The sequence below is a fragment of the Ornithodoros turicata genome, chromosome 4, assembly GCF_037126465.1.
Source record: "Ornithodoros turicata isolate Travis chromosome 4, ASM3712646v1, whole genome shotgun sequence".
Lineage (NCBI taxonomy): Eukaryota > Metazoa > Arthropoda > Arachnida > Ixodida > Argasidae > Ornithodoros > Ornithodoros turicata.
The window spans coordinates 27457011-27481390 of record NC_088204.1 but is presented as its reverse complement, the minus strand read 5'-3'; the positions used below and the strand labels follow the sequence as shown (position 1 = coordinate 27481390).

At 45.7% G+C, this 24380-nt stretch overlaps 1 protein-coding gene across 6 annotated transcripts in view; it reads left to right on the top strand.

The window, feature by feature from the left end:
• Window positions 1-24380, top strand: part of LOC135391379 (excitatory amino acid transporter 3-like) — a 78795-nt gene that overhangs the window by 35825 nt on the left and 18590 nt on the right. For 2 of the 6 annotated variants that reach the window (XM_064621639.1, XM_064621637.1), the window contains exons 2-5: window positions 19003-19313; window positions 19495-19749; window positions 20943-20985; window positions 21975-22014. In XM_064621639.1, the coding sequence (XP_064477709.1) occupies window positions 19048-19313; window positions 19495-19749; window positions 20943-20985; window positions 21975-22014 (604 nt within the window). In that variant the 5' untranslated portion in view covers window positions 19003-19047. Of the gene's footprint in view, window positions 1-11253; window positions 11417-18380; window positions 18565-19002; window positions 19314-19494; window positions 19750-20942; window positions 20986-21974; window positions 22015-24380 lie in introns of those variants that run through there. The other 4 variants (XM_064621636.1, XM_064621641.1, XM_064621640.1 and 1 more) reach the window with 4 other exon arrangements.

Genomic DNA, 24380 nt, shown 5'->3' with positions numbered 1-24380 from the left:
TCCGTTCCAACATGTGACGCTCCATCGTGTGACGTCAAATGACACGCTATAAAACAGGCTCCCCCCAATGGCCAAACTCCAAAGGGCACTCCGTATCCCATTCAGAAGATCAGAGTCGGGGCGCGCTTAGGATTCTCTGAACCTCTCTATCTTTCAAAGCAAGACGGGAAACGTTATAAATGGTACGTTCAAAGCGCTTTGAAAAATACTGGTAAGATAGTGACAGGACTGTAATTTGAGTGACTTGATGTGCCTCCAACTTTTCTGAACCGGTATAACTTTAATTAACGTAGAGACTTGGGGTAGTTGGTACATTGCTACTATACTGAACAATGACGCCAAGACAACACGAAGAGAAGATAGGATAACACAACGCTAAAATTCCAACTGCTTGCTACACAGGAAAAACCTGCAGGTGTCAACCCGCAACCTACCGTTGCAAATTTATATATGTATATATAGACCGATTTAAACGCCCACAAGTTGAAGATATATTGTATCCTCTTCTGTGATGGTGACAGAAGGAGTACTAACACACTTATCACTACCCGTGTTCGCTATGTGATAGGGTTCCAGAATCTCTGTCTGAATTCTTTCCTGATATCTGCCAAGGACCACGGTCGTTCGAATACCGGAGCGCATATCACTGGTAACAAGCTTAATGACAAATCACACATAGTAACATATGACAACTCGTGTGAACATTGATAAGTTTGTGTGTGTGGTAGCCTGCCGTTTACAGTATCCGCGATCAGCATACACAAGAGATTGTGTGGCGCACTTATGATCTCATAAGGTACCTGCTGAGACAAAGGTTTGGATTACAAGAAAACTTTCAAATAAATTAGTCCATTTCACCATCACACGCTACTGCAACACAAGGTCTACGATCGGTGGGAGTACACGATATGCCACTGGTATACCATAATACCGTATACAAGCCCCCCCCCCCGTATATCACTTGTAACCTTCACATACAAATCACAAGTGAACGTAGGACACAACAAGGCAGTACTGGAAAGGGCACAGAGGGTACTTCATTTGGCACATTCGTCCTTCTTCGTCATAGTGCTGTGCGGACTGCTTCACCTTTTTAAAAACTGTTGAGTCATTCAAGGTAGCAATTCTCAGAGGCTGAGGAAGGGCAAAAAGCAGTAAGTGTGTATGGTACATGCACATGACAATCAACCTGAGATATTCAAAATAACACAATGCAAAGCAGAAAGTGCACTTTAATCAGCACCAAGCCACACTATACAGGGTGTCTTTTTTAATACAGATTTTTCATTAAAAAACCTATAAGGGCTATAGACATCCTGTTTCACTTCTATCATCTCTGGACCGGCGGACGTTCTTGGCCATCTGTTGCTCAACCGTCGAATGACTAAATGCCTAAAAATTGTTAATTAACTTTTTTAATTATAAAAGCTACAAGGTCGTCCCAATGAGAACATCTGATCCCTTCGGTCACCTGATACTGATACCGTTACCGTTTTCAGAACAAAAATCCGTTCGATAGATGGGCCGCAAAAAATTCGTGAAAGAATACAATTTTTTTCTTTATTTTGTTCATTACGCATCTTCGGAGACGTGCCTTGCCTTCACCCCCAATGTGAGAGGGTGAAATAGCACACTATCGCCTCGTGCGTCCTGGAAAAAGATTAAAAGAAAACAGAAAATGCAACAAAAGATAAGGGCAGTTCCGATAGCGTCACCCAACAACAACAATAACAATAAATGATGACGATGAACCGATACATTTGTTATTGTTTTGCTTCCGCAAGTTCAAGCTCATCTTCGACGCATGAGGCGGCACTGTGCTTCTTCACCCTCTCACATTGGTAGTGAAGGGAAGACGCGTCTCTGGAGATGCGCAATGAACAAAAAAAAAAGGTGTTCGTTCACGATTTTTTTGCGGACGATCTATCGAACGAATTTTTGTTCTGAAAACGGCTACGGTACCAGATGATCGAAGTGACAGCCATGATCTTCTTTGTGGATTGTGTGACCTTGGCTTTTCTTGGTGGTGGTGCTCCTGGTTTGCGCCATTCAATCGACTCCGTCAAAAGGGTCCGTCCGTGTTGTCGATGTTCTCATTGGGACAACTTCGTAGCCTTTACAATTAAAAAGTTAATTAACGATTCTTAGGTAATTAGTCATTCGATGGTTGAGCAACAGATGGCCAAGAACGTCCGCCGGCCCAGAGATGATAGAAGTGACAACAGGATGTCTATAGCCCTTATAGTTTTTTTATGAAAAATCTGTATCGAAAAAAAGAAGACACCTTGCATGTTTTAGAGCGCAGCTCTTAGGCGCCTATTCCTGGGTCGTTGTTCCTGGTATAGGGTACGGTGGGGCAAGGTGAGACAGAAATTTGCAATGAATATGGAATTTTTATTTTCCATGTTTAAAAAAAAACTAGCCATAGGCAAATTCTCAGGGGTCTAAAGCTTCCGATCTATAAATGCAGAACGGGAGTAGCCGGTCTAAAATAAACACAGAACATGAAATTCAAAATTGCAGATTGTCTCATCTTGCCCTAACCCTCGGGGCAAGACGAGACATCGCGTGGGGCAAGATGAGACACGCCGCAGTACTGAACTATACAAATTAGTTTTTGCAATCCAAGCATACAGAGTAAAGCCAGTGGGCCCCTACACAGACACCTTGAGCCCACCACCCACATGATGTGCAATAAAACCACACAGAACCCGGTTCTATTTTGTTCCATCGTCCTTTGCAAACAAGGCACCGCCGGTCCGATGTGTCGCTTGTCGATCGCTTTTGCGTGAGCTTCTGCTTTGCCGGAAATATCCTAGGAAATAGGAAATTTTGCTTGAAAATCCTAGGCAATATGCAAAAAAGAAATCTCTGAGAAACAAGCATAAAGCCACCTAGTACTTGACTTGTCCGTTTCTAAATTACATTACATTTCAATTGGATTAAATTTAAATTACATTAAATTGTCGCGTCTTGCCCCGTGCGTATCATGGATGCATTAATTTTTCTGTTCAACACCGGACAACCAAGGGTGTCCATATTTAGCATATATCTAGATGAATGAATAAAGAAAAAGGATGTGCACTTACATTGACAGAATAAGCCTGCGAAACTCTGCTGTACAGATAACAAGAAAATGGACTACAGAAAATCGCGCCGTTTTGGTGGGTCTTTACACTTCAGGCAGAAGTAATATATTTTTTTTTTCCTCTACAACGCAAACACCAATCCGGACAATTCTCATGTGCAATAAAGCGGACATGCAGGGCCACCTATGAGTAAAGTTTCAAGCACATGGAGCAACGCGTCTCTGAGACAGGCAGTGTCGAGCAAAATGATTGTGCCTGCTTAAAGAGTGTCCGGTAGTGAGCAAATAGTATGTAGTGTGTTATGGAGTTATGCTATTTGAATTGCCGGTGGTGGAATTTTTTCTTCTTTAGGTAAGATCTGGTCTCCTTCGAGATCCAAGGTAGTAGGGTAGTAGGGTATAGGGGTCTTGTTGGTGGAGAAGTTATTTCTGATGACAAGCTTGCTGACGTCTTTAACAGACACTTTGTAAATATTGGAGAGCACGCTGGAGGAATATGCTCTTTACAGGATATCACTTTTAATGATAATACTATATTTTTTTGCCCGACAGACGCTTCCGAAGTGCGGTCTATTCTTCTGCAACTAAAACCTTCAAAGAGTATAGACGCCTATAACATGCAGGCACGTCCTGTTAAATACGCTAGTGATTATCTTGCTTACCCTTTATCATTAATTTGTAACTTATCACTAAGTACAGGCGTGTTTCCGAAGTTAATGCAGACTGCCAAAGTCGTTGTCCTTTTTAAGGGTGGAGATAAAAATGATTTAAAAAACTACAGACCCATTTCTGTACTTCCTGTTTTCTCTAAGGTCCTAGAAAGAATAATTCACACCCGTCTTTCAAATTTCTCTGAAAAATTCGGCCTTATTGCTCCCAAGCAATTCGGCTTTCAGAAGGGAAGGTCAACGGAGCTTGCACTTCTGTATCAGAAAGAGCATATCTTGAAAATTTTTGAAGATCGTTTACTCACTCTGGGTGTTTTTCTAGACTTCAGCAAAGCTTTCGATTGTATTGATCATAAAATATTGTTGTCGAAGCTCTTTTCCTATGGTATTAGAGGTATGGCGTTAAACCTTATTGATTCCTACCTAAGTAATAGAAAACAATTTGTCTCGTTGAAAGTAGGTACATCTTCCGAGTTGCCTATAAAAGTAGGAGTTCCTCAGGGCAGTATATTAGGTCCTTTATTATTCATTTTTTATATAAACGATATCATAAACATTGATGCCGATGCACGCTTTTTTATTTATGCAGACGACACTACAATATTTGTTTCATCATCCGATGGGACCAGTTTAATATCTTTGGCTAATGCCTTACTCGAGAAAGTAAGAAATTGGGCGAAACGAAATCGTTTACACATAAATGTCTCTAAAACAAAAGCGGTGATATTTAGACCTAAAAATAAACAGGTAACCATGAATCTACCATTATGGTACGGAGATATGAAAATTCAATATGTAAATGACGTGAAGACTCTCGGTGTAGTGTTTTCGTACAACTTATCGTGGGATGGGCATGGGCAATATATTCGTGGTAGACTTTGCAAAGTATCTGGTATGATAAACAAGTGCAGGTATCTTCTTCCAGTCGCTGTTAAACTCTTGCTTTATCACAGTCTGTTTTACTCCTTACTTTCTTATTGCATACTGATCTGGGGAACGACCACAACGTCGAATGAAAATCAGATTAATATGATTCAAAAAAGAGTTTTGCGTATAGTTGCTGGTCTGTCCTACACTGATCATGCAGAGTTCCTTTTTCATAAGTATGAGATTTTAAAACTAAATTCTTTGTACAAATATCGCGTATTACAGTTCTACAAAACGATGACAAGGACAAACAATCAACACTTAAGCATTATTTCGATGAATCAGTACAGATCTACGTATCCACTAAGGACTGCCCAAAACTTTCGCCTGCCGTTTAGTAGAACAAATTATGGTAGACAATCAATCACTTATCAGCTTCCTATCCTGTTAAATATGTTGGCTTCTATTGATATTGATATCTTTGCTTTGTCAGATTATAATATGAAACAGCTCTTTATTGTATAATTTTTTTTTTCTCTTTCTGGTTGCACATTGTAGTTTTGTTGTATTTTCATTGTATTTTGTCATTTAGACTGCATGGATTTTCGATTCTTTGTTGTTTTCATGAAGTATTGAATGTAATGTAATGGGAGTCAGGGCCTAGTCAAGCCTCATGGCTTTTTTGCCCTGATTTCCAACACCTTGAGTGTGAAATAAATTATCTATCTATCTATCTATCTATCTATGAACATTATGTATGGTCCGAGTGGGGACAAAGGAACTTATACCTGAATGAACAATATCTGTAAATAACACAGCAGCACTGTTCGCATCAGTGGCATTGAATACGGGTTCAAAATTAGCAGCTGCGAGATGATGATATAGACCAACGTAATCACCTCGACGAAGATCGAAAGTATCGGATGCTACATGATGATTACGGAAAAAAGTAGGCACGGACACTGCAAAAAGGGGGGGGGGGGTGATATTTGTCTGGCGGAATCAGCGGGGAAGCAGGCCTAACAGACGTAAAGTTGGCCGAGCGGACGAAACAAAGATCAAGGAATTGTCCCCTACGGTTGGGGACAGTGTTAACTTGGGAGAGCGACAAGAAATCGGCAAAGTCACGAAGACAGTTTACACCGTTTAAACCGTAAGTTGAGTTGAGTAACCGACAGTTGAGGAACGGCAGGGGAAAGTTGTTGAGCTTTGAAATGAGGTAGATTGAAATCACCTAACATCAAGATGTCACAGTGTCTGTCAAGTAATGGCTCCAGGGACAGAAGGCACTGGGAGAGTTCTGACGGATTAAACAATGGTGGGAAGTAGTGAACACCAACAAGTAAGTTGGGGTCATTGAGGCGATGAATTTCTATCCATACCGACTCAGAGTATTGCTCCAAGTCGCGGCGACGTATAACATTCAAGGCATTGGACTCTGCAATTAGGCACCCACCGCCACGTGCAGTAGCTTTCCCAGGAAGAAGGCGATCTGAACGGAACACACTATAGCAATCGGTAAAATAGACGCGGTTCGGGATAGAGTCACTTTACCAGGTTTGAAAAAGACAAATGATGTCGTATTCGCACTCACACACAGCAAAGAAAAAGCTCGAACTCTTCGTACGCAAACCACGCACGTTTTGGTAGTAGAGACTTGCCCACTCATTCTTGACTGCCATCCGTGGGAGCATGTTGGTCGGAACTGTAGATCATGCTGCCGTGGAGCCGACCCCTGAACTGCTTAACTAAGCAGCCAGAGGGCCACACCGCAGGTTCGTAAAGGAGGTCAAAGGCAGCGTCGTCAGTTGAGATGTGGAACGAGGCGTAGGTTTCGAAACGTGATTTTAACTTTGTGCACTTGATAGACGAGGAGTCAGTTTTCTATGCGACGAATGCAGTGATGTCGTCTACAGTTGTCGCAGGAAGGAGCTTGGTGACGAATAGCGCCTTGTTGGCGTGGCGCGGTTCCACGGCACGGAGGCCTTCGGAAATCGACGTGCCGAAGAAAGCTCTGGGCTGAGGTGTACGTACGTTGGGCATTTCAATCGGCCACATCTCACCGTTAGAAAGACTTGGTGAAGACGTGTTACCTAAAATTCGGAGTGACAGCTGCATTCCTACGAAGAGAAGCTTTACGCAGTTCAGTTCGCAGACAGTTGATCTGGATCACCATAGCCCAAGAAGATTCGTGAAACTCCTTTTTGAGTTGGGCGTTCTCACGGCGGAGCGCGGCCACCTCGTCGGTCAGGAAGGAAATCCCCTGAAGGGCAGCTTGGAGTAGGGAAGCGAGGTCAAGGTCATCCGGTTGGGGCAGGGAGAATAATAATAATAAAAGTGAGGTCTTCCTGCTCAGCAAAGGCGGCATGTTTCACTCATGAAAAAAAAAAAGAAAGGAAATAACACAGTCCTACGGGCGAGGCGAAGGCCAGCAACGCATCCTGTGCTCTCCGACGGATATGGGTAGGACCTTGCGGGTACATGATGTCTTCCAATGTGACACAGGGGTTTTGGAAGAGCTTCCAACGGTGCCATCATTTTAAGAAAGCATACTATAGGATGACAGACGAAAACTTTGAGCTCGTCATATCTCTAAAAGTCAACCAACGTATTTATAAATATTCTGCTTTTTTGTTGAAAAACTGTCTTGTCCCAATTCGCTGATATACAAATGGAGTGCGGCAGATCTGATACAACTTCATATTTTCAGCAAAACTATCGGATAAAGTATGTGGGTGTTTATGTCTACTCCTGGCAGGCAGCTTAGGACAGAAAGATAAAGAAAAGCAGCAGTCCGTCTGTTATCTTGGGGTCCGTGTGACACCGTGACGGATGATCTGGGCAGGCGCCTCTCTTTTCTCTGTTTGTTTACTGCCGCGTGCGTACGCCCTAAGGCAAAAGAGTATACGCCTTGTGCAGAGCGCTTCTCGCGCCACCCTGCGTCAAGCACGGAAAGTTTTTTCGGGGCTCCGTAGCGCGCAGCGTCCAGCCAGCCGGCCTATTGTTGTTGTGTGTTTGCTGCACGTCGTATGGCGCCGAAGAAATCAAAGAATTGTTGCGTGGTGAAATCTGCATTCACTTATAGAAGTGCACCGCCTGAAACAAAATTTTATTCGTTTCCTGGAAAGCCTCATGAAAAGGAGAGAAGACTATAGTGGATCGCTGCAGTGAAACGTGTTCGCTTTGAGAGATGTTAACCACTGTCGGGAAGCTAAGCGAACTCCGTCCGTTGTTTCTTTTAGTAAAGATAAAGTAAGTAGCTCGCCGTGGATGCCCACCATCATACATACAGTAATATTATATCTCTGCGCTCTGCAGTCGTAGTATTTCTCAAACTGGATGATTTTTCACACTGCTCAATGTACCGTCCATACCTTACAGCTTTTGTGTTCGGAATATCAAGCTGCTTACGGTAAACATGATGCAGCAGGCCGCATACAGGCAACACCGCGGAATATGCTACGAGCCCCGGAAAAAGTGCACGCTCCTCCCGCTAGGGGATTCGCTTGTGGCGCCCCTATAGGCGCTGCACGGGGCGTATATAAGCGTCGGCTGAGTGCCGTCGGGACTCTTCTCGTTCGGGCTCTGGTTGATTTCGGACATCATGCCTGGGTATTTTCTTGTTCGACTTCAGTTGTGAATTGATACTCCGACCACACTGCGCGCAATCCTGACTGATTAGGCATCGATCGTGATTGCCCTCAAGAGCGAATCTCGGCGTCAGAGATCAACAACGAGGACACTTGTATCCCCTTCGCGAACGTGATTGCGCACTTCAATGAGGCTTGGCGCAAGCACAGTGGCTCCCTTTGTCCCTCGCCTACTCGCAGCTTACACAGTCGGCATAGAGGTATCGTAGGATGACTCTAGAGCAGTGTTTCCCAAACTTTTGGCGGTGACGGACCCCCGGAAGCGATGAGAACCAATTCACGGACCCCCCCCCCCCCCCTCCCCACGCACACACACACCATCACAGCCAGTGCATAACCAGCAACCTCGTCAGCTGCTGCGTGCTTTCGATACAGCTTCAGAAACCATTCCGGGCTGGTTTCTTCCTCTTGTTTGTATATGTATGACGCGGACAAACGTGCATTGCAGGACTTTTCTATCAGGAACTAGAAGCTAGCCGTTGAAGCATGCTTGTAGCAATTTTGGAAGTTCTGGGTGTTTGGAAATCGGGTAGCATGTACGAGCGCGTGTTTGTGGGGACGAAAATCCTCACTGAAATGTGAGAGACGGTCGCGGACCCCCACGGACACTCTCGCGGACCCCCAGGTGTCCGCGGACCACACCTTGGGAAACACTGCACTAGAGGACGGACTTCGCGCTCCGGCAATGGGATCCTCCTACCCCGAGTGTGACAGCCCGGGCGCAGCCATCCGTTCGTCATGGACAGTGTTAGTGGACGAATTTCTGCCCCCTAACTACACCGGAGTTGCTCCATTGTTACAACCCTGTGCAGTCACGTGAGATAACAGAACGACGAGACGTGCCGACGGAAGGAACGACGGTTAACGAACGAAGCCCTGTACTATGCCTGTGCATTGTGTTGCTTACGTACAGCCCTCCTGTGTGCGCCGAGACAAGTTGACTCTCCCCAGAGCTGTCATTGCGGTGTTGTAGAAGATCTAGAGCACATTCTTCTCCGTTGCCCGCACTACCAACCTTCCCAAACCCTACTCTCAAAGTCCCTTGACGAGCTGGACTCTCGCCCCCTCTCTCCCACCAAATTGCTTGGTCCCTGGCCACATCCAGCCCACCAAAGCTCTGCCCTCAAAGCTCTCTTCACCTTACTGGATACTATAGGACTTCGATACTTATTGTGCAGGGGCTCATTGTTTCATTCCCCGCATCACCACCAGCAATGGGCTAGTGTATCGCCCCTAGCGATGAAACTCCTCATTCATCATCTTACAATATTATTGTTATGCTTGTTTTACCTATGAGATCGTCTACGGCGTCGCGAAACCTTTGCTTTCCACCGACACGGATGAACATGTTTACGCATATGACGTGTTGAAATAGCGCTTGTATGCTTTGCGAGCGAAATAAATGAATCTTAAGGAATGTAGGCATGCATTTCCCGAGACCACAGCCATCCAAAGATGAATAAACACAGTTATAACCACCATCTTCATACTGCTCTGCGGACCAGTGGGAACCGGAAGTATGCAAAATTGAATGATTGGGTTTTCCTGCAGACTTTCCAGACGAATGTCGGCCCAGGACGCATACTAACTCCCCTATCCCCTACTCCTTCCTGCTGTCCTCTCTCCATCTGGTCATATCTGTACGCCGCTCATAGCCACAGTTGCTTCGCGGCGCTAACACTGAATAATAAATAACGTTTACGTTGAAATGAGTACGTCAAAAAAGAAAACTTGCACCTCTGAAGGAAACGTTCAGTTTCCTTCGTTTTGGTACTATATGTAGGTTTTATACCATTTAATTTATGTCAAAACTCCTAACGAATATATTTATTTGGGTCACATTATATCAAAAGTACAGATAAGGTCATTACAAATGGTAGCGCAAATACAATTTAAGCTTAGGCGCATATTCGATGCAACGGAAAACCACACAGCCTTACAGAACTTCATGACTAAGTTGAAGCGAATACACTGCGATGACAGACCTTATTAGATGAGGACGTACAGGACAGGGTAAGAGAGTGAGTACTGTAATGCTGATATACACCTACTACGAGCACGTTCCGACAGAAGGGGGGGTTGAAGAACGCGGTAGCCGCCACTGGCGCCTTCGTCAGAGGGGCCGCCGGAGGGCAGCTTCCAGGAGCTATGTTGGACAAGAGAGCGAGAGGCAAGAGAACTTTTGTGCTCGAAAGTGCCACATGAGCTCTCTCTTCCTTTTATTTTCTTTTTGTTACGGAGCTTCTCGTGGGGGCAGCCGGGAGGTATTGCCCATGCCGAAAATCGCCTCGGGACGACTCTGATTAGCGGTACGGGGTTGTTGTTGGGGAGTGTATGCTGTGGAATGCAGCCTCCTATGCAACAAGGAAACAAACATGATAACGGTGTTTCAGTCATAGTGTTGATGTGGGACCTAATCTCGGAGATAACAACAACTTTATTCTGTGATGACGAATGGGGAGTTTCATCGCCAGTGGCGATACCCTACCCCACTGCTGGTGGGGATGTGGGGAATGAAACAATCAGTCCCTTCACAATAAGGATCATGTCCTATGGTGTCCAAAGATGTAAAGAGAGCTTCGAGGGCATTACGTTGGTGGGCTGGATGTGGCCAGAGACCAAGCAATTTTGAGAGAGGGGAGAGAGAGTCCAGGTGATTATGAGACCCGGAGAGTGTGGTCCGAGAAGGTTGGAGTGTGGGCAATTAAGAAGAATGTGCTCTAGATCTTCTAGAGCACCGCAGTGACAGCATATGGGAGAGTCAACTTGTGTCAAGCGGTAACCCCACTGAGCTGCTACATCGAGTCGCACTCGATGGATTAATCGTGACATCTTGACAAGACGTATTTCGTGGTGTGCGGAGAGCAAGCGTTGCATCAACTCCTCTCAGCATAGATGAGGAGAGAATGTCAGTTGCCCATTGGCCGGAAGCCAGGAGTGTCAATAGCATCAAAGAATACAACGACGGCCTCCTCTCAGCAGCGCAATACTCGTCCGTCCCCGAGACGAGAAGGCTACTTCTGCGGCGCTGCCGGCCTGTTCATTCTCCACGACACCACAATGGGCTTGAAGCCACTGGAGAACCAGCGTGTGCCCTGCTTCGCAAACAAGGCGGTAAGCCATTGACGCATCCGTCACTAGGGGTGAGGATGAGCCTCGTATGCCAGAATATTCAGTAGCTCACAGTGCAGATTTTGAGGCAGTGAACACTGCCCATTCCCGCGAGGTAAAATCAGCGATGTGTTGTAGAAAGAAAGGATGAGATAGAATTCCGCAGCTGTTGATGAGGTCGGATGCGAAAGACGTCGTCCTTGCACTACGCCTTCGGATGGTATGACGAATGGCGAGGCGGACTTGCACTTCTGGATGCGCCATCTGTATATGTTCCTACAGACGTAGAAAACTTCTCGTCTATCAGAGCATAAAGTGCAGACTGCAGAAGAATGCAGACTTACTAAGGCGGCTAGTACCAGCAGTGACCAAGGGCTTCGGCTGTGTTACGTACTTAGCTACTAAGTCAGTGAGACTCTGGCGTGTCCCCCGCGCAACACGATAGAAGTCGCTTTCAGGGCGGTATTTTCCTGAGGAGCCGGTGACGAGGAATGTGCACACTCAAACGGAGAAAGTGCCGAGCCGTTCCACGTTCACGTAGAGCCTCAACCGGGTGTTCACCAGCTTCAGCCTTGACATGCCGTGTTTCAGCTTTTGGAAGCAAGGCGGCGACGAAGCGGCGTTTATCTCGGAAAGATAAACGCTGCTCCGATTATAATATCTAGGCTACTGCAGGGATGGGCAGTAATAGTAATACTTTGTATTATAATACTATTACTGTAATACTTTTGAGTATTTGTATTATGTATTATAATAGTCATTTTTGAAATGTATTTGTATCTGTATTATAATACACAAAACGAGGTATTACATGTATTATAATACTTTTGAAGGTGTAATACTTTCCCAGAGGTCATAAGTTCGACCTGCAAAGTGTCACCCGTACACTTTATCAGTAATTTTTCGGGCCCCACAAACATTTGAACACGAACAAGGCTCCTATTACAGTGTTCCCCTGCCCCAAATTATCCCAAAGCGAGTGACTTTGGGGCCAGAGGTTACTGGAGGTTTCCTCGCATTCCTTCTACTTCAGAATCCGTAAGGATGAGCCATACCAGTACAAGCCCTTTGTCTTATGAAAGAGTGCGTGCAGCCAGTCACCCCTGTACGTGGTTGCACTATGGGCAGTCACAGGTTTTTGAACGGCCCACATTTTATCGTCCAGAGTGGATGAAATCAGGGCTCTGCCACAGTGAGAGCAAGTTGTTCACTGCGATCGAATTGATCAGCGCTATCTGATCTTATTCGGAAAGATCAGGCCATGTGCAAAAATGTAAGCGTGAATAAAACGTCATTGGAGAATGATTGTCTCGATAAGTAATGGGCATATATCTAAGTAATTCTTCTGTTCTTTTCCTTTTTTTCTTCCCAAGTTCAGTATGTTACAAGCGTATTACAAGTATTACTCGTGTAATACACAGAAGTATTAGTATTATGTATTATAATACTCATTTTTGAAATGTATTTGTATCTGTATTATAATACCGATTTCTAGGAAGTATTATGTATTAGTATTATAATACAAAATATGAGTATTACTGCCCATCCCTGGGCTACTGTAGTGGAAAATTTTATGGTAGAGACAAGTCTTGAAACGGAAAAATTTCGACCTCATTTGGTGTGCGGTTTGGGGGGAAATATGTTACTGTTGGAGCTCAGCTTGTTGTTTTTCATATAACGCACCCATTCGATTAACTGCATCGATTGTACGCGGGAAGAGGTCGCATGAGATGGGCCTCATATTACGAAACCATATACTCCAGTTTGTGTCTAATATGCGTGACGTAGGCGCTTCGCGCGCGCGTGTGTGTGCGTAACAGTATATGAGTAATGGCGTAGGATCCCCTAAACTGCCAGTTTTTATGAAATCCCACCGATTACCAAATTTCATTTGGGAAGTACGGAGCACACTCCAGATCACTAAACCATGGTCGTATTCTGCAGACTACCGTTGCACACGCGCCCTTCTCTGCTGAACAAACCAAATGAACGCATGTGTCAGGCCACGAATTCATCTGTACGTGTGCGGGAACCACCGCCTCATATTTTGCGTCACATACCAATTCATTGCGCATTATAATTCCGGCTTTCGCACCAAGATTTTACTCCCAACGCTTGAACGGAACAAAAAGTAGCGAATTGAACTTGCACCCAGCGAAGCCGTGGTCACCTAGCGGCGACGTGGGAAAGCTGGGCGACTGGGAAAGCTTCTAACGGAGCTTTGTTTCCTTGCAACACTTGCGTGTAAATACTACGGGACAATCGAAAGAGCAACCCAAAAATTGCATTGCTTGCAGACTACTAGTCCACAATCCATAAAATATGTAATGGCGACACTTGCTTTGCCTTCCTTTCATTCTCAATGACCCCTTTCTTCACTCGACTCTCGACGTATGTAAACAAACTCCGAAGACCGAAGCTTTCTGCCTTCTTGTCTGAGTCGAACAGCACAGTATGAGATGACCCGCAGACACAGCGTAGCCGCATGTTTTTCCCTACACTAGTATGTATCGCCTACACTGCGGCTCTGGAAAATCTTGGCGCAATCGTGGCGAACGTCATCTCCACAAGGAGATGACGCTCCTGATACAGCGGTACGGAGCACGCCGGCCAGTTCCGTCTAGCAAGGCACTCTGCACCAGAGGAGGGCAGTTAGTGTGCGGTCTCCATGCGAATCTTTATTGCAACAGGCCCATAACCATGTATGGCATGTATCCACTATGTTACCAGACACACCAAACGAATATTATGGAGTCGACTTAGCTGTGTATAGTGTCTAGTCTCAGCGTGATACACTATTTCGTGATGTGCTTTGGTGCGCACCTGAGGCGCATTAAGGCGCATAGCGGCGCGTGCGAGCCGGGTGTGTGGTAAACATTGCCTCCGGAAAAAAATCGCTGCTCTTGCCAGACGAAAAAAAAAGTGTTTTCTGCGACTGCAAAGAAGAGGGGTGAAGATACACATGTGCGTAACAATAATTAAAATCGAAGATGGCATTTTTTTTCAGATATCTGTGACCTAAATTTGAACAAATCGTATACCTTGCGCATTTGAACGCACTTACAGTATATATAAAATGCATACCACACGAAATGGCTTTTCACAATCTATAAAATGATACCTATTTCAGTTCCCTAAGGCAAATACGCACGGTGGTATGGGAGCGAAAATTTTGAGATTTTTGGACGCACGTGCCGAGTTAACGATTTTTCTCGAAATTAAATCTGCGCCACACGGCAGCGTGACCCACGTGGCGCAGACTCTAGTACCCTGTCTCTGACACAAAGAATAATTTACCCTGTGCGAGGAAGACCAACGCCTCAGGAAACCATGAAATTCGGTGTCGAGAGAAGCGCACCTAAGATTATCCGATCTTTCCTCTTCTCCATCTAGGAAATTACTGCTTGCACGGGCTTAATATAGAGCGCCTTTGCATCGCCCGGGGTCCCCTTCGACATATATTTTTTTTCCTCCGAATCAAAAGACCCAACTCTTGCACCTTGTTCGACTTAAAATGAAACTGACCCGTTGTTAGCGCTCTGTTTGTTATCTTATTTTTGCATTTGCGCAAGTAGGATAGCGCCAGGTGTTCTTATCGAACGATCTTTTCAAGAGCTTCACTCAGGGATATCGGAGCACATTCCCTATACGATGGCAATTTCCACAGTCGCAGCAGACAAGATAAGCACCACTACAGCCTTTCATACAAGCCAAACACGAGGATCCACGTGACACCTGGGTCAATCCCTGGTTTGTCCCTGGGTTTAACCCAATGTCTCCGGACCGCAGTAGACGCACAGTACACAAATCACAGCAATGAAACAGGCAAGCGATATGCACGATGAGGCACACCGGATGACACGCATGCATGCCGAAATGAATATCTGTGATAACGTAAAGCAGTTTGATTGTGGTAAATACTGTATAAGAATTTATGAAATTTCTTCTACGCACCGACAACAAATCCCATCCAAGTATGGTCCTCATTGCAGAAACACTATACGCTCCGCAAGTCCGCGAGGTCAATGCCCATGACGTCACGGTGACATTTCTAGGACGCTTATGATTGGCCAGAGAGACCGTGTGCGCGCTTCATAAAGGTAAACAAAGGATTATTCGATGCACAGAGTGCCTCCCGGAGGGCTAAAACAGCTCCGATTTCTGTATTAGAGGTCCCGCTTTTCGTTGGGTATGATCTTGGTTTATCGACGAAAGACAAACAGAAGTTTAACGCAATATGTTTGCTGACATTTGAACTATGCAGCTCTTGTATAAATTCGTTCGTGTGGGCATCCTGCGAACACTTTTCCCATTGTGTTCAGATTACGGTCTCGCGGAGTAGACAACTATCTAGAGCGAACTACGAGTGTCCTCATAGAAGTGGCAAAGGTAGTCAAATGGCAGCTACGGTGCTCTAAATTACGTTAAACGACGGAAGGAAGACAACCGTGCCTCAGCACGCGTACGAACTTGCATCTTATAATGCGAGGCAATAGGAGCCTGATACTGTGGCAGTGCACCAGAATGGACAATGATGAAGCCCGTTCCTGGTAAACTGTGAGACTCCACTGTTATTAGGCGTTAGAGCTTCTATGGGGTCACTCAAGACAGCACATTAAACTGGGACCTAACGGAGCGCTCTTCGTTTCCGTCACGAAGGCAGAGCCTTCTTAGTGTGCGACGTTTGAGCTGTGTCTGTATCCACCATAAAATAAAGCACAACACACAAGCACACAAACAATCCCTTATAACCGCAGGATGCCGTTTGGACCCCCCATTAACACCAACAGATAATCGCGTTCTCCCACCGTCGACGCAGTCGTGTGTGCTTCGGAAATAAACAAGCGACACTACATCCAAATGCGACGATGTACAGTCATAAACACAGCAGGTATTTAACACCGTATCGCTTAACCAAACGGAAAACACACGAAACGTATGGCGGGTTCCCCACCGTTTACCTTTCTGTATTTCGCACGTGGAGTGGACAGGGGTCTCGGCGAATGGGAGCGCGGCACGCCGCCGCGCACGTCGTTTTACACCCTCGCCCTCTTCTGCTTCTGCATTCGTTGTTAGCGTGTCACTCTCGGGAAAGAATGCGTTGGAGCATGTTCCGTAAACTTCTGTCCAGCACTGTACTCTTGAAGGCTGCAGCTAGCGACGTAGCTAGAAAAATACTTCGGGAAGGGTTCTATGAGGACATGGGAGAGGATGATTCCCCCTCGTCTCCCTCTCTCAAATGCACTGCCAGAGGTACCATTTCGGGGGGTTGAACACCCAGAACCACTCCCCCCGGCTACGCCAGTGGCCGCTGCCTCTCAGTCATATTCACAACAAAATGTCTGCATTAGTTGTTCATACGGCTGCTTTTCCCGAAGGGTATCCACGCCCACGCAACGTTCGTCAACTGTGTGCGAAAATGACTGGCATGGTAGCAGCTAGTTTAGTCTGATCGCGATATTGTGAGATCATCACATAAGCAGGAACGAGAGTTAGGAGCGAGCGGCGGCACGTGCTCAAGCGCGTGCTGTTTCGCTGATTGTTCACTGTTGAATTTGTCAACTATTTAGACAAAAATCCACATACAACAGGACAAAATTCGTTCTATGCGGTGCCGCAATTTCGTTGCCTCCTGAGTAAACATAGTGGATCTCCTTGAAGAAAAGACTAAATATAAGATAAAATAGATAACGATAAAAGATAAAATCTAATTTTGATACGTTTCGCACTGCATTCGCGTTCACAATTGTTTCATCTGATTCGTCATTTTCTCCTCATTCTTGCAGAAGCATTTGTTCTTTTATGCTCATTTCTCCTCACTAACAAAAGCATAAGCCAATCTACAGAACTACATCCACCCGCACTACCCTCGTAAGCACTGTGTGTACACTAGCGCTTCACCCGCAACCCGGGACGTCTCTGAATTTCTACCCGCAAACCGCAAATATGCGTGGGCATCCCGGGTATACCCGCACTCGCCATTGCACATTTGGACCACTTAAACACCACTAGACCACTTGGGTCTCTATCTCCCCCGAGTATCGACCCCGGCGATGAAAGTCCCCGATCATCGTCAAATAAAGTTGTTGTTGTTGATGTTGACCACTTTGGCACGCCAATTTTTCGGCGAAGACTACGTAATTCGACGCGCCGAGAAACTCTCAGGTCACTCGCATCCTCATAACCTTTCGAGATGACTTCGAACAACAACCACAGATAAATTGACGATGATGATGACGACGATAACAGCGGCAACCATTACAGCGGCAACCAGCGTGACAGCATCTGTTTTGCGCAGTTACTTGGAAAGTTAACGCACGCACCGTGCAAGAAGCGGATTTCCCGCTCATTTTCCGATCTCCCTTACGTTTTACCATATACTGTCTCACCTTTCGGTGTACTGCCACGCCTGTTTCTAAGCACGTTTTATCGCCCAAAGCGCAAAGAGGGGGGAGGGGACGTTAAAAAATGCTGCCCTTCCACACCGACGGTTGAGCGTGCCCCTGAGCAAAGTGTGATACCTGATAGGTCGTTATGTGTTGCTCGCTTCATTTGGAAAAATATACCGCCACGAGCAGCGGAAAATGAGATAGTCTTGCATGTTCCATCAGAGCAAGGTCGAGCAAAGCAACCTAACAGCCCACGCAGTGTACTCGGGAGCTAATGGAGAGTTACCCGGCTGCGGAAAATGAGTATTATAAATTCCGATTATGGTATTAAAAACCTCAGTACTGTACATAATGCGATGTTCCGAAAAAACACCTAGAAATGTTGCAATGTATTTACCAAAAGATAAGAATAAACGAAGGAAAAGTAGCTGCTACATAAGCCAATGCGGAGAACCTCGCAAGCCAGGTACTATGCGCGTTATGTTGTTGTATGCCGCCTCCCGCATTGTACGTTATCAGATGTTTGTTTTTTCCCTATCTCGTACTGTTAGATGTCGCCTCGTTGTTTGTGTGCACTCTCCACTGCACCATAAAAGGGCAGATATCCTCCTGTGCACACACTCACGCGGTGGTGGCGTCAGAACTAACGTCATTTTTGCCAGTACTGCATAGACTCGTAACACCAGGAATGCTCAGTTCCTCACGACAGTTCCTTAAACTCAGTAAAGTGTCTATCCACTGCGCACCGGCTCAAGAAGCAGTATTTTGCTCAAGGTACATATGCCAGTCAGGTGGGCAAACGTGACAATGTGTCTTCATTTTGCGTACAGTAAGTACGCGTCCCCCATTGTGTCCGTGTTACGTCCCCCTAGATCAGCGTGGTGCGACGATTGTTTCTCGTAAGCCATATCCCGAAACACTCAAAACATTGGAAAACAGCTGCTGCCCGAGTGAAACGAAGGAGAACCCGACGTGATCTCGTTGTTCAAATGATGAAAGTGTCCCCAGCGGCGAAATGTCACCGTTATCAGCGGCGTACTTCCCCCATCATTGCACCTTCAGGCCGTCCTTTCTGTTTGTCCTGCTTTATCATTCGTGTGATTATTGCGTGCCAGTACTTTATACGACAATACAGTTACGGTACAAAGCTGAAATCGCTCGTTGAATTTCGGCACGCAGACAGTTGGTTCCGGCGCTGTGTGAAGTGCTCTCATTTGAATGGTTTTCAGTTCTTCCGTGGCAGCATCTACCGGAGCACAGCGGAGGGCGCCAGCATGTCCAGCGCACACCTGACTGCGGTTACAAGTTCAACTCCTTCTCTCGAAGCAGCTTTGCCAGTCAGAGAAGATGACACAGATTCAGCGGGAAGCCTCTCCAAAGCTGGACCCTGCAAGACCTTTCTACGGCACAACATCTTAACTCTTGCTACGCTAGCCGCAGTTGCAGCTGGGATCACCTTAGGCGTCGTTCTACGATCAGCATCACCATGGTCTAGGAGGCACATGATGTACATGAACTTTCCGGGGGAGATATTCTTGAGGTACGTTCTCTAGTCGGGCCGTATAAAGTACGAATAGTTTGACGAAAATTACTAAAGGCAGCAGTGGCATTGCGCTATTGATCCTCTGTGCTAGCTCCTCATGGAAGGGGGACAGCATCTCCGGTACTCAAAGGGCATCACTCCAGTGTTGATGATATATCCGCTCTGTACCTTCTTGCAGAATGCTTCGGGGTCTGATCTTGCCCCTGATAACGTCGAGCATGGTAGCAGCAGTGGGATCGCTAGACGCTCGCCTGTCCGGCAAGATCGGCCTTCGAGCTGTCGTCTACTACTTCAGCACCACTTTTATGGCCATCATACTGGGCATTGTTCTTGTCGTCGGCATCCAACCAGGTTCTGGAGACACCAAGCAAAGTAGCAAAGAATCCAACGCGCGCCTCGTTACCACTGCAGACACGCTCATGGACCTTATCAGGTAAACCATCTCAAGCATGAATAAAGCGAACATTTCCGCACATCATGTTTTAGGACATCATGAGCGAAAGTGAGGGCAAATAAAAATAGGGACGCATACCGTAGAGCCGTTCTTATCAGACCGGCTGGAGACCGTTGCGTATGGTCTGAATCGGTGGCCTTATCTATCAAAGAATACGACCTGCTAAGATACGCCTTTAGGTGGCGGTCCTTTCTCCTGCCGTTTTGGTTGCGGGGGTTTGGGTAAGTGCCGTCACGAGGGCTGCGTTTTGGCACATTGAGCGAGTAGCGGCATGGTTAAGTGGCCAGAGGAGTCGTTGCTTGTCGGCGATAGCCAAGGTCGTGCGTACTGTTACGAGGTTGTGTAGTCATATCCTACCACCGGCTGTGCTGGTTATGGTTACCTCTGGTTCTTAGAGCAGAAGTTTCAGACCAATGTTGGCAGAGTTCCCCCTGAAGTCAGCCCAGGGCGCACACCAACCCCTGTCCCCCACTCCTTCATGCCATCTGTCCACATTTGTACGCCGCTCACAGCCAGTCACCCAATCGCGCCAACTTCGTGGTTCTAACATGCAATGACATTGAAACAGAGGTTAGGCAGCTTTGCCCAGCGGACGCGCTCTATACGAAAAAGCAAGCTGGAAGCTGCCATGTTCGAGATCAGCAACGTGATGCCAGCTTCTACAAAGGAATCATGTGCTTGGCTTATCATATCGTTATCGTAAAGATCTTCCGATCCGCTACATCCTTTCTAGTCCTTCAAAATCTCATTTCCGAACCGGTGCCACGGTAACGATAGCACACCGCGAGAGTGAAAGGGCCCCAATACACAGACGCTACGACTTCACCTATGCCCAAAAGTGCGTTAAAGAAATGGTATCGCATTTTATAGCTACTTGTAGTTACGAAGCAGGTGCACAGCTTGTGTGCCTCTTTTCTTTATGGCTCTGCATTCTTTGTACAACTTCGTCGCCCACGGTGATCCGCACGTAGCTAGTTTGCCTCATCAGGTGTAGCCCATTGTCGGCACATAGTAGCCCACGGTCATTAATGAATTCATGTTGTATCGTGTAAAGTCCTGGACGTTTTCTGGCGGAATGAACGACGTCTGGGGACAATGTCTTGGTTGGAATCTCTCTCGCTGACGAGGACCACCTGCCATTCATGCTCTCTTGCGTAATTTTCTCGTTACAGAAACGCCTTCCCCCCTAACGTCATTGAAGCATGTGTTTCCCAGGTAAGAAACGACCTCCTTAATCTAAAAAAAAAGCTTCAGGGTAACCACGCCTCTCGTAGGCCACGCATTCACTGTTACGTGCAAGAACGTAGACCTCTGTCACACGGGAAATTGAAAGTCATTCCTTCATGCTGCGTAGGAATATACACAGCGAAAAAAGAAGTCACAGTTGCAGATTTTGGTAATGACGGTCTGTTACGTACTTAGACCTCATTATAGAAGTATAACTACGTATATTTCTTACATGTTTTTGTGTCTTACATACCATTTTAAGAACAGTGTAGGAGCGAAATTTGCAGTCATGACTCCTTGTTATGATACACTGGTTCAAGTTCAAGGCAGGTTCTAGAAATAAATATGGATGACATGAAACCCTCGTGCTAAGGTCAACCGGTACGATGTTATGACATTACGCGAAAATGGCGATGACTTGCTGAAAATGGTTAAAAATTGGGCTATTCGGTAGTTCATACTTTAAAAGCAATAAAAAAACCCGTGCCGGGAAACAAACAAAAAGACGACACAACAGAGCTGTTGTGTCGTCTTTTTGTTTGTTTCCCGGCACGGGGTTTTTATTGCTTTTAAAGTATTGACTTACCGCATCATTCGCTCATTCGCTTTTGCTCTGGCACGAGCTTCGTACTTTCGATGTCAAAGGTGCAGTAAAAAGACTGCAATGTAGTGATAAATTCTGGTCACTATTTGATATTACCGGCAGGAATGTGTTTTAGGAGTTTAATCATATTTGATATGGTAATGGTCGACTTCACACAATCTCAAATTCATTCGCTGAAATGACATTCAGTTCACCGTGTGCACTGTGCAATGTAGTTGGTAATAAGAAGAAAACTTCCTCAAAGCTTCAGAATGTGAATACATCTTACTCTGCTCATATGTTAGATTTCGGAGAACATAAGAGTACTTTCCTCCCGTATACTAAACAGCATTTATCGTAAAAAAAAAAGTTACCATTATGGCTATCTTTGCAGTTCTCTACGATAGTCATCAAGCCGGAGAACTCTACTAACAGTAAGTCGATTACACTTATTCTGGCAAAGAATGTGTGGAATTTTACCGGACACGACGAGTAAAATGTTTTGTTCTAAATGTTAATCTCCACAGAAAAATCTTAGCGAATTTTTTAAATACTTACAAAAGTATACAACGGTCACCAACGTTGTCATAGTACCGAAAGATAAATTCGTTTTTTGTTCGTGATGCCGGCCTAGAGCTTGTGGTTCACGCACATAAAGAAATAGCTCCTACTAGCTTGCGAACGATAGTGAGGTTGGGTACGTGGGAGGCACGCGACGAAATATATGAGAAAAGAATGCGTCCAGGCTGTTCCTGGCTCGGGAATGTGATGTCAGCCATGTCAAAGGACCAGCACGATAGCAGTGGCGTATAGCCGGGGGGTAGTTCAAATCCCGTGAAAATTATTTTTGGCAGTACACAGGAAAACGACGGTGAAATTCTCTCCCGTATGCAGAGTTCCCGTGGAACACTTGCCCAAATATTTTACTGGATACGCTATTGCGCGCTTGGTTTAGCTCGTTTTCGGTACGGCTCTGATAAGCTTTATACAACCGACAGCTTGGTGAGAGCTGCAGATAAAAAGCTACAAAGTAGCAGCTTGACATACAGCAAAAACAGAACAACGAAAAGATGGCACATACTGTGGAAATACAGCAGAGATACAAAAGTGCTAGTACAAACAAACAAAATATAATATGACTGCCAAACCTGCACGCATGTACAGTCTACAACATAACTACGCAATCAAATAGAGAACAGATTGTAGTCAACATAGATATGGTCCTCCTAAAGAAACATGTCCTTGCTGAACGAGGGGAAAGTGACTTCAGTGATGACATTATTTGGTCTCGTGGATTATTAAGGAATGCTAGTCTTAGTGAGATCAACTATGAGTCGCAGTTAGCCCTGAGAGCGTACAGTGTTAGAAGGATTGTTATTACGGCACAAAGAGTAAGAAGTCAACCTCGCTGTGAAATTGGTCAACTTTAGTGAAACGGAAGTGTTTTGCTTAATTGACGCGGTATGAGTCATTGTTAAACGGTAACTGTTGAGATTTGCTATCTGTGCAGCCCGGGCGATTCGAGTGCACCTCCACCAGTATTGCGAAACCGAAGCCAGTGTAGTATTTCGGAAGATGGCAAAAAACTGTGCCAGAAGTGCATATTCTTTACCGCATGCCGTACCTTGTTTTCGAGAAAAGTAGCAAGTAGCAGTTTCCATTGGAAATTTGGGGCGGTCGCCATGTTGCCTTGCCTGCTATGTCGCGATAGCAGAATGGTTGCGGGGTACCCATTAACACAAGCCAATGTTAGCCCTCTCATCCGCAGCCAGATCCAGCCAGTCATGAATTTTCCCAGAACCCTCCCCCCACAACCCCCAAATATACCCCAATATTTTGCAGCACCCTAAAAATCACTCCAAGAAAAGCAAAAATTAAAAAAAAACGGCAGATATGGGCGTCACAGTGCCCCTAGGAGACCTCCCTCCCACGAAAACCCTCCTAATATGAAAATCCCGGCGGCCACATTTTGTGGTCTAGTCGACAGGATATAGGAGAGTCTCTGCCACTCCTAGAGTGGATGGCAATAAGGAGCTAACTTTTTAGCCTACGTAAGTTGATTATTTGCTGTAAGTGCTCGTCAACCAGCGAACGTCACCATGGGTCCATCGTTCATCATCACGACATACCTCTCTGTCGCAGGTCAGATTGAGCACGTTATATTCCCAAGCAGCAAAAAGCATCCCAGCATTTATCCAGTGCACCGCGATGCTTTCTTCCACCTCGATTACTAGAAAACGCAAGCTTTAGCGTAATTATTGCTGTGTCACTAGCGCTCTCACGGCTCTGATACGAAACTGTGAGTGCACCATGTCTAGAGGGTGCGCGTAGCGCGGGAAGTCGCAACACACGTGAGCAAGAACTGCTCGTAGTGAGTCCTCCCATGCAGGTTAACTGTATGCATTAAAGGGTTAAACAGCACCCATTCCTCGAACAAAACATGGCATTCCGACACATCGGATCGGATGGCACTGGATTGTATTGGAAATAGCAACGGCTCTAGCCGTGCAGCCGAGTAACGTGGCGTCACTGCACAGTGTTTACGGGTTTGCGAGCGTTGCTGTCGATAAAATTAGATTTTTTTTCGGTCATTACGAATTATCTTAACTACAAAACTTAAAATGTGCAACAATTCTGCGTTAGAAACAAACCTTGTTATTTGGAACGGAAACTTTTGCAATGAAATATCGACGAAACTGCGCTTTAAAGGGAGACATCGGAACGATATTTGAAAAAAAAAAAATTGTTGCAGGACGCTTTTGGTACATATTGGCACCGAAATACCGGCTATGGGCATGGT